Here is an 11,275-nt window from a genome sequence, read left to right on the forward strand (position 1 = left end):
CAGGGAAACTAACAAGTACTGGTTTTTAATCAATATTATGCCTGATAATCAGGAAAATACCTTCCTTCTAAGGATTTTTAAAGTCCAGCACGTGTATCTGTGTATACATGTTCTCCAACTGTATACTCTTCAAACGGTTGTTTTTTCAAACCATTTTTTTTTTTTACCAAAAAAAACTTACTAAAATGATTACCCCTTAAAAAAAGGAAAGGGTTTCTTTGAACTCTCATAGCATTTATTGCCTGCCTTTCATTTGGCACTATTGAAATACAACTGCCTGTTATAAAATCTCCACTAATAATCTCAGCTTTAGCCAACTTCCCTTTAGTTCTGAAAATAAGTCTCTGAAGTTTTGTGTTAGAAGATTATAGTTCTACTTGCTATAAACCTTTTGTTATAGCCAACCCTAAGTAATTTGAAAGGGTACCTGTTACTCTTCAGGTAATTCTAGGATATTATCTAATATTATTTTTCCAAATTTCATATAATTAAGAATACTTGTGTGTTTATTAATTAAGATAACTAAAAATATTTAGGAGTACTTATTGTATCTGCAGTTGATTTTTGTGAGAGGTAAGGACGCAGTTCCTTGTGTACAGGCTGATAACAGATTGTCCCAACATCTCCCGTTGACCTGTCCTGGAGTTGGTGCTCAATGAGAACTGTTGAGTGAATAAATATGTACTCACTTCATAAAGTGAGTGTGGAAGGCTGTTTTTATCTTTCAAGAACCATCTGGTCCTGCATTTCCTTTGTGAGAACATGTCTGGCCACTGACCTTGTCTTTAATGGCTGCAGTGGGAAATCATTTTGACTCCTAAATAGAGAAACAGTTTCTGTTCCTGCAGAAGCGGTGTCTTGCCGTTGTCTTGGCCCGGACTTTCAGAGACTGATGCGACCAGACAGTGAGCCGTCGCCCATGCAGAGGGAAATGCATCTGCACTCTCTAACTTGCAGCATCTAAAGACAGCAAAAGAGTCCCAAAGTCAGAAGCAGCGTGAGCGCAGAGTTGAGATCCAGAGCTGGGCAACCAGCTCCCCTCGGCTTCCTGGGAGCTGCCCTGATTTTAGCACCTAACGGCCTGCATCTCAGAAAACCCCTCAGTAAAGCGGACCGAAAGCTGACTTATTTTTAAAGCTTTTTGCTGGTTTATTTTCTAACTCTTAATCATTTATTCTTTTTAGTCTTTAACTGTATAACATTTCTTAGACCATTTGGTCCCCATGCTGATTACAGGATTCTTTTATTAAAACAAATATGAAGAGAAAGATTTGATGACTTACTCTGACATAGTAATTGCATTTATATGCCTTAAGTCTCTTTGGGGTTATAACAAAGAACCGTAGACCGGGCGGCTTTTACACAATGGAAATTTGTTTCTTGCAGTGCAGGAGGCTGGAAGCCTGAGATCAGGGTGCCAGCCTGGTCTCATATTCTCCCACGGTGGGAGGAGAATGAGCTAGCTCCAGGACTTTTCTTAGAAGGGTGCTCATGTGTTCATGAGGGCTCTACCCTCAGGACCTAGTTACTTCCCGACATCCCCACCTCGGAATACCATCACATTAGCATTTCAGTGTAAGAATTTTTGGGGACACTGGCGTATATAATCCATAGCAACATACTTCTAATGAATTGATTTCTTTGTGTGTTCACAGAATAAAGGGTTTGTGAATTATTATGGACCTCAGAGATTTGGGATGGGAAGGAAAGTTCACACAGATCAAATTGGATTGGCTTTGCTGAAGAGTGAAATGGTACGGTTTTTAAAATATGATCTTACCTGTTTTTTCAGTTGTAGTTACCTACATAAGCCTCCCCTTTCCTTTTTTAACCCGTACAAATGCATGTGTACAGACGCATACATGTACCAGTTACTACATCACCAAAATTTATTTAGCAGCTACTGTATTCTTGGTGTCACATAAGAAAGTAAACTGCATGCCATCTCCCTGTCTTTTATACTATTGATACTTAACAGAGAATTTACCAACACTCACCAAATTCTTCCTGACCTAAATAGAGGATTTAAAGGACATTATCACCCTATAATTCCAGAAATCTGGTTATCAGGTCATATAAAAGCAATTCACCCAAAGCCAAAGACTAAAAGGGGGACAGAAAATTAGACAAAAAAAAATATGACTAGTTTCAAATGAAACTAAAAATGCATCACACAAATAAGATGCCACATTTGCCTAGTAATTAAAATTACATATACATTCTTTCCTTAGTATATATTATATATATTTATATGATATGGTATATATATATATATAATGGTTATGTATTAAATATACATATATAATTTTATATTGGATGGACTGCCCATAATAGAGGAAAACTAAAAAGTATAAAAACTAAGTATTTGAGCAAATGTCAGACTTTTCACATGACAGTGTCATGCTTGCTCATTTGTGTTGTGCTATGTTTTCTTGCGTGGCAGAGAAAGGCACCGTAAAAGCACTTGTGAGAAGCACCGTGTGTGTGGACAGCGCTCTCCGCGGGGACCTGCCCTTGAGAGCGGGTTATGTGCCCCCCGCTGCACATGTGCGGCCAGTTCTGGGCCGAGCATTTCAGTGGGGTTTTGGCAAATGGAATGTAACTGATACAGAAAGGGGTCTAGAAGTCATGTTGATGAGAGATGATTAATTGAACAGTGTTTCTTCCGTGTCTAGAAAACTGAGGAGGAAATTAACTTACAAAATATTAGACATTTTACCATTTGGAAGAAGCATTTATTAGTCTGGGGTCTGGAGAATACAACGCGTGTCCTACTTCACTTCCACCATTTGTCAAAGATATCACTGTAGGCAGGTTATTTAACTTCCAAGTCTCGGCTTCTTTATCTATAAAATGGATATAATATATTTCACAAGATTTTTATGAGAATTAAGTTTAACTTTTGTGGAAACACCTGGTATAGAGACAGGCCCGTAGGAGACACTTGCTTAAAAATATGATTAGCCTGTTACTTCGTTGGGACTGTTAATTACAAGGGTCCAAGTTGAAGGGCCAAGTGTCAGGCCGGTGTAGGAAAGGCCTTCTAGCAGTCAACCAAAAGATGGGCTGCTTCCCCTGAAGAACCAGAAAGTCCCGTGTCTCACAGTATTTATGCAAAAGCTGGATGGCTACTCTCTTCTTTCAAATTTCAGATTTCATGCTTCTCTGTGTTGTTTTTCCTTTTTTTAACTTTGCTGGAGTATCATCAATTTTTGCTATGTAACAAATTACTCCAAAGCTTAGTGCCTTAAAACAACAAGCATGTGTTATCTCCTGTTCCTGAGGCTCAGGAGCCTGGAAGCAGCTGGGGGGGCCTCTGTGCCTCGGTCTCTCGAGGTGCAGTCACAGCCAGCCAGGCCTGCCGCCCCCGGGGACGTGACCAGGCAGGAGGACCTGCTTCCAAGCTCACTGTCGTGCTTGTTGGCGCGAAGCTTAGGTTTCTTGCCCTAGAGCTGCTTGTGCAGCCCCCCCACCCCTCCCCCGAGAGAGGAGAGGCCACAGCAAACATCGCAGCGTCTTCTATACCCAATCTCGGAAGGGTGTACCTGCACTTCTGCTGCTGTGTTCTGCTTACCAGCCACACAGGCCAACCCCGGTAAGGGTGGCAGAGGGCTGTGCCAGGCTCGAGTACCAGCTGGAGGTCACTGGGGCCACCTCACAGGTGGCTCCCCCAGCCAGGAAGCCATTTTCTTTCCTTCACTGAAAGCACTCCCTCCCCAGCCTCTGCATTCTTTATGTCTCAGTTTAAATTGTCATCCTACTCCCCAAGAAAAAGTGAATTCCCCTTCTCTTTTGACTCCTTATCTTATGAGGTCTCTTGGACTTTTCATCTTGGGTTTTATTATATATTATCGCTTCTTCAATCTTTCCCAGTAGACAAAGGCCATGTCTCTCCTGCTGAACACTGTACCCGCTATGGGACCCTGCACAGTGCCGAGCACACGGCAGAGGCTTAATCATATTTGTTGGGATGAATGAATAAGTGCTTAGATAGAAGATTGAGTGGGAGATTGGGTTGAATGATCTTAGGATCCTTTCCTACTATAAGTTATACTTAGAAATAAATTGCAGAGCTGGAGACAGTGATAAAATATAGGAACTAGTAGATATCTTTTAAAAAAAGGAAATCTATTTAGTTTTTAAAAGAAAATATTAAAGTTGGCAATTTTTAAAAACAATTTTGGCAAGTACTTTTAAGACTAAACACTTGTTAGACTTGACATCCCCCAGGCGATTTGACATCCCCCAGGCTTGTGTATGCTGTTCAAGTGTGAGTTTTATGTCATTACTTCACACTGGCATCCAGCACTTGATGACAGGTGAGAGATGACAGAAGTAGGTCCACAGAAGTGATGGGGGAACACTTTTTCCAGTCCATAATATCCTAAGCCTATGTATAAAGTTGCTTTGTACACATTTATTTTAAATTTAACCTTGTTTAATTTTTGAAATCTTGATGATGAAATTGCAGCATTAACTATCATTTGTTAAATACCTACTTTTTTACATGCCAGAGAATTTGTTTCTTTGTATCTTTTTTAAATGAAGTGATTCGTCATTTTCAATTAACGTGTGTGCTTGCTTGATTTTCAAAGGTGAAGTCTGTGAAATTATTTCTCACACCAGAAGATTTGGATGATCCTGTAAATAGAGCAAAGAAATATTTTCTTCAAACTGGTATTTAAGAGCTTTCTTATAGCATCCATAGCCATGCAGATACATGATATAAATGTTATGTTTGCAGGAGGACATTCATTGCAACACAAATGTGATAAGAAATAGATTGTAATGTATTATATATTTAATCATTTTATTACATGCACAAGACACTTCACTGCTGGGATTTCTGGGATTTTGTCTGTTTTAACTCTGCTGGGGGTTGGAGGGGAGAGAAATAGCTGTTTAGTTTTTCTTGGCCAAAATTTGAGGAAATAAGAATTCCAAATTAAACTGGTGCTGATGGACTGTAAGGACAAGAGACTTAAAAATAAACTAATTAAGTTTATTTGTTATATCCAACACTTAGCACATTGTTTCCGGTTCAGTTGCCATTCAGCCATGACTGATAGTTTTGAAACGTTAGCTCAGTGGGATGATGTGTGGAATGTTTAGTGGAAAGCACTAAGGAGTGGGCGGGCTCTAAAATCATCTACCCAGTTTAATTCTCAGAATGACTTGTTGGTATCTACTGCAGATTCCTGAGAAGGAGTTTCCTTATGGCAATGATTCTTAAAATTTCACGTGCATAAGAAACACCTGGTACATTTATTAAAATGCTAATTCCTACCTGAATGAGCACCTTTGCAATGGAGTTCATTAATCTAATATTAAAAAGCATCTTACTAGCAAGAACTAACAGTATATGTGAAGGATCCGGTTATCAACTATTTCTTATTCAAAATATTCTAGTGTCTATAAGAGCTATTTAAAAGTCTCTAGGCTCTCAGGTTTATTTAATGCAAAAAAAATTAAGATCCTGTAAATAACTCCAAGGTAGTTTATTTTCATTCTGAAGTAGGAATCACTAAAATTGTGGTTCTTGCTATTTTTTTTAAGCAGGGAAAGTGGATGGATCATACAAACATTTCAAGTGTAGCTGGATTTACAGTTGGTGCTAAACATCATGTTCATATTCATATTTACAAGGTAGCACAGTTCATTACCTGCGAGCATAGTAAAGGTCTTTATACCAGGCCTTTAAATGAAAGTGGTTGACTGACTGATTCTCTTGTGTGTTTCAGAGGATGCGAGAGGCACACTTTCCCTGCTGCCTGAGTTCAGAGTCCGAGAGAGAGCGCTGCTGGAGTCCCTGCACCGCTTTGGCGTGACAGAGGACGGCTGCACCCAGGCCTGGTTCTCTTTTCCCCACCCTATGCGCGTGTTCTATGTCCACGCGTACGGCAGCAGAGTTTGGAATGAGGCGGTATCTTACAGACTTGCAACCTACGGATCCCGAGTAGTGGAGGGTGACTTGGTCTGTTTGGATGAAGATGTTGACGAGAATGTCCCAAATACTAAGGTAAGTATCGTTTCATCAAGGTTTTCCAAGAGTAGTTACCAGAACATTGATTTTCAGAAATCCTTATTTTAGAAACAACTTAAAAGTAATCATACATTTTATATTCTTACTTGCATTGATTACCTCCTGCTATGCTGTCAGTTGAAGCTTGACACATGTCAGTAAATGGAAAAACAAAAATAGGGGTGTGAAGTGGAAGGTACAAAGAGAGTGAACCTTCCTTTAAAGAGCACATTAAAAAAATCACACAGGTGGTGAATAAAACGGCCTCCTTGAAAGTGAAACTCGAAGCGTTACAAGCCATGCTGCCAGTTGCTCTGTCGTGATTCCCGTCTTGAGAAAAATGAACCTCCATTTTTTTGCACATATTCTTCTAGGCCTTTTCTTCTGCTTTCACATAAATACCCACAGGAAAGTATTCTGTAACTTAACACCAAGAAAAGAAAAAGCAGGACTTAGAGGCTTAGAACTTGAAATATGAAAAAGAAAAAGAATACAGTTTTCATAATAATGGTGTATGGGGTATGTGATGTGTGCAATTTTTTACATAAGTGTGATTTATATAAATGCAGTTTCACTTCATTTTATAAAAATACCTTTTTCCTTTTAACAGTGTCTTAAGAGACATTTATTTTAATGAATGGTAATATAATTTATGTTATAAAATCTGAGCCTTGTCCAACTAGTGTTTTTATCTCTGTGGGCACAAATCAAGAAATTAATATTACAAAACTGTAATGTAAAAAGAACAAATTATTATTCTCCAACATTATCTTGAGAGAGTCTCAAATATGTTTTAGAAATTAGTGAAGGAATTTGAATAGTGCTTTCATAGGAAACATCATACGGTCACTGAATCTTGGAGGATAAGAGGTTTTTAGAGACCCTCTTTCCTAACTCCCATTTTATAGAGCTGAAAATTGAGACTCAGATTGGCGAGGAGATAGGTTAAGTGACAGATCAAGTGACCCAGGCAGCAGAATCAGGAAGACCCAGTTGTCTGACTGCTCGCCAGCTCCGTCTCTGTGGGAGAAGTGATGGGGTGCAGGGGATGCGTCATCGTCTGGAGAACTCGGCCCGGTTCAGAAACGGAGAAAACCGGACTCAGAACCCTCCATAAAGGGAGCTTTACTTGAATCAGCAGCAGAGGTCTAGGTGTATGAATCACAGCTTCTTGGTCTCAGTAATGGGAGCCCACCCCAAACTAACAGAAGGAGAGGCAGGCAGGAATTTATTGGGCCCCGTAACTGAAGTCCTGATTGACTCAGGCACGGCTGATTCCAGGGGCTAAGCAGGGTCCTACATAATCCACCTCTCGTGTTCTTCAGCTTTCGGTCCTGCTTTCCTCTGTGTTGGAGCCGTTCTGTCTGGCTTACTCCTCTGGTGGCAGGGTGGGTGTTAGAAACCCGTAAGCTTATTTCTCACAGCTCCGTCAGAAAAGATGGCTTTTCTTTCCCAGCAGTTTCAGCCAAAACCATGGAATGGGTTTGGGGCACATGCCCAGACCCAGACCTGTCACTGGCCTCGGGTAGTGACTGATTAAGCCTGAGTCCCAAGGGCTCTTTCCTGGGGCCACATTTGAGAGCTGGGAGGGAGCCCCTGAGAAAATGAGGGTGCTGCTGGAGGAAGGAGGGGGTAAAGGCTGAGTAAGCCAGGACAACAGATGTCCGCCTCACTGTTTCGTTCACTGCGTGGCTCATGACCTTTTAGGTAAAGCGATCACTAGGGGCATGAGGTGCCAAGGATGGTCGAGCATGAGGTGCCAAGGATGGTCGAGCATGAGGTGCCAAGGATGGTCGTACCAACCGAGATGCGGACTCTGGAACTGTGTGAAAGAACCTGTCAGCATTATAGGGTTACTTTACTTGGTGTGAATTAGAGAAGAGATGCGTATCAGTGGTAAATAGTGGAGAGTCAAAAATGTTCCAACACCTTTCAGAAAACAGGTTTATTTAGATATTACCTGGGCAACACGTTGCTTAGTCTATCAGCCATTTCTAATTCAGATTTTCAGAAGTTAAAGGTTACCTTGACAAGGTTTAACAATAATCTCTGAAATACGTGTGTCTTATAAGACTTCTGTATAAGATTTCTCATAAATGGCATATGGGGTGTGTAATGTGCATCTACAGTTTAAAATAGTAGGAAACTGTAGGAAACTAAGCTGTTCCCTTTTATGAAGATTTACTAGAGTAACAGGAGTATCTTACTGCAAGTCACTTGGTAGATTCTCTTACACATTTTTTGTGAGCAAGATAGAGAAATGTGAGTTAGGCAGTTAAAGAGTTAGATGGATTCATGGTTGGGGAGTAGCTAGCTCGGTCTCTGTGGGAGAAGTGATGTTTGTGATGCAAAAGCATGTTTGTTATTAATTGATTGCTATGAGCCTGGAGGGAGTTCTGTAAAGACACAACATGTTCTTCCGTACTTGACCGTGTTTGTTCGGTATTTTGATAAGTCACAGTATGGTGGTGGGTTTGCTTATGAGTTTGAGAAAGACAACGAGCTGGAAGTGATGATGCGAGAGGGTCGCAGTCCCATGTAATCTGGGCAGATCACATCTAGTTTCATATTAACCTCTGAGCGCAGCAGTTAAAAGGAGTTATTTACCAATCATCAAGCCCAAAAGGAAAAGCAAAAAAAGGAGGGATGTCATTGATGAGAGTAGGGGGGCTTGGGGGGGACCTGGGGGAGACCTGAGGGGCAACTGGGGGAGAAGCAAGAAGATTGAGGCATTCTGGACACTGTATTATGTGCACGTGTGTGTGTGTGTGTGTGTATCAAATGCTTTGGGAAGATGGAATGCTGCTAATCCCTGTGGAGCGATGATGGCTGTCCTTATAGGTGATCTTTTACGTGCAGGAGAAATCACTCATTCATCCTGTAAGGGCCTACGGTAACATTTCTCAAACCTGACTTATCATACACCTTTTTCCCTCCTACACTGGATACGTGTTATTATTCTATGAAATGCATTTTTACAATGCACCGCTTCTTATAGGATATTCTGGTATTTGCTGGGGACGGACGTGGAGGGAGAGGTGGTATCACGGAAGTAGAATTTTGGGTCAGCATAATAAGAACGATTTTGTAATTTAGGAAAAGGTGTCAGTGGTGAGGTGACCGTATCGTCTCAGATTGCCGACCTGCCCACCTTTCTCCTTGTGGTCTGACTTCAGTTATCAATGGTAAAAGCAGGAAGCATTCTAGTTTTTTTGTAGTTTACTTCTTTAGAAACAAATTGTGAAAAGATCTTATTTAGTGTAGAAGTCAACTTATACGTAACAGGTAAAATTGAGGAAATTTGGAACATTTGGGAATCATCCATATTTTCATCATGTCTTTAAAAAATAGGTTCGTCTAGTAACTAAAGAAGAGGAGGCGGCTAATACATACGCGATACGTCAGGTGAGTTCGCTTAAAAATTAGTATCGTTGCGATCCAAATGGAGACTGTGCCCACAAGACGGAATGTGGACCATTTCCCCCCCCCCATTTTTAAAAACACTTTTAAATTAAGAGGTACTTTATATACAGTAAAATTCACTCTCCTTAGTGAATAGTTCTAGTTTTGTAGCTCTTAAGTTTATAGTTCCACTAAATGTGTACAGTCTTCAGATGCCACAAAAGTCAAGGTAAAGAACAGTGTCCTCCCTCCCCCAGATGTCCCTGTGCCTCTTTGCAGTCCCTCCACGCCCAACACCAGCCCCTGCAGAGGCACGGCCTTGTATGGCCCTGCAGTTTTACTTTGACAGTGGTGGGTGATCATATACTTTCCCTTCCCTTTGCACAGGTGGTTCTCCCCGTGCTGGGACACAGCATTCAGTACCCGGAGAACCGAGTGGGGCCGTGGTTCCAGGACGCACTCCGAAGAGATGGACTACAGACGTGTAGGTTTAGAGTGCCTGCCCTGAAACTGAATGTCCCGGGGTGCTACAGACAGATTTTAAAACATCCCCATAACCTCTCATACCAGCTAATGGAAGAACAAGATATTGATGGCAAAACGGAAGGTCCCCACACTGATGGAGCAACTCTGTCTCTTTCGATCTCTTTTGATCTTGATGCTTCGTGTTATGCTACAGTTTGTCTGAGGGAAGTCATGAAGCATGACTTTTAAAACTGATACCCTTGATACAGTCGTGTATATGTCACTCCTTAAAGGCAAGGGAGCCAAAGGACCTTCAGCATCTCCCCTGTGTTGGGAGCTTTCTATTATTATCTCCTTTAGTTAAACAACATCCTGGTGAAGCAGGAATTTAATGCTGACGTTCCAGAGGACAGACAGCTAGTGAGGGGCAAGATCTGCTTTGAAGACTCCAGAGCCAGTGCTCTTTCTAGTATCTCATGTTTCCGTGACTTTTATGCTGCACTATATGGTTACAACCTTTCTGGACTATTAGGAGCACATAATATGCAATGTAAGAAAAATCATTTGTATCCTCTAGTTCCTTGCTTAGAATGTAGATGAAACTAGGTTGTAATGAAAGTGTATGGTTGGAGAAAAAGACAGACAAAACATTTTGTTAATTCTCATTCTTTTATATTTTTGAAAGTATTGATGAGCATAATACAACAGGGAAATATGATCCTTCTATTTATGGTAGCTACCCCAGGGTAATTTACCCCTGGGTAAGTAATCTTTGATGAAGGTTGAAATAAAGTGTTTCATACAGTTTCTTTATCTTGACATATACTGCCCCTCTTGAATTTTTATTTTTGTTTTTCTGTGATCTAGAACAGATTTTAGAGTTAGATTGGACTCCGATGCCAGCTCTGATGCTTACTGGTGACTTCAGCTTGTGACTGACTGTTTCTTAGGCCCAAAGACTCAAGACAGCACCTCATAAGCAACAAATAATAGGATTCTCTCCACTTTATATGTTGCTAGAGGAAGCAAACATTTTGTCCACTTGAAAATATAAATATTTGTTTAACTGTCTCACATCATAAATCATCCTTAATCATTTTCTGTCACTTGAATTTGGAGGAAATGGTATATATATTGATTGGGAAGACCTAAGTGTTCTTTGATTGCTGGTCAGCTTATGTAATGATGACATATAAGAAACAGCATAGAGCATTACATGTCAGTAATGTGGCACTTTTATGTACTTACGTCAGTTAAACTGTTTAGGGTACATTTCCATAAAGAAAAAAAATTCAAAAGAAGGAAAAAAACTATATGCAATGGAAAATTATTTATACAGTGCTTTTATATATAATGGAAGAAATTAGAAATATTTTCCAAGTCCAG

The 11,275-nt window shown here is 40.5% G+C and overlaps 1 protein-coding gene across 7 annotated transcripts in view; it reads left to right on the forward strand.

The window, feature by feature from the left end:
- The window catches only part of PUS7L (pseudouridine synthase 7 like), a 34,955-nt gene extending 24,247 nt beyond the window's left edge, over nucleotides 1-10,708 (forward strand). For all 7 annotated transcript variants that reach the window (XM_073222692.1, XM_073222689.1, XM_073222691.1 and 4 more), the window contains 5 exons: nucleotides 1,656-1,754; nucleotides 4,596-4,677; nucleotides 5,742-6,019; nucleotides 9,374-9,427; nucleotides 9,812-10,708. In XM_073222692.1, coding sequence (XP_073078793.1) covers nucleotides 1,656-1,754; nucleotides 4,596-4,677; nucleotides 5,742-6,019; nucleotides 9,374-9,427; nucleotides 9,812-10,138 — 840 coding nt within the window. In that variant the 3' untranslated portion in view covers nucleotides 10,139-10,708. The remainder of the gene's footprint in view (nucleotides 1-1,655; nucleotides 1,755-4,595; nucleotides 4,678-5,741; nucleotides 6,020-9,373; nucleotides 9,428-9,811) is intronic.
- Nucleotides 10,709-11,275: the final 567 nt, after the last annotated feature.

This window comes from Manis javanica, chromosome 15 (genome assembly GCF_040802235.1).
Source record: "Manis javanica isolate MJ-LG chromosome 15, MJ_LKY, whole genome shotgun sequence".
Classification (NCBI taxonomy): domain Eukaryota; kingdom Metazoa; phylum Chordata; class Mammalia; order Pholidota; family Manidae; genus Manis; species Manis javanica.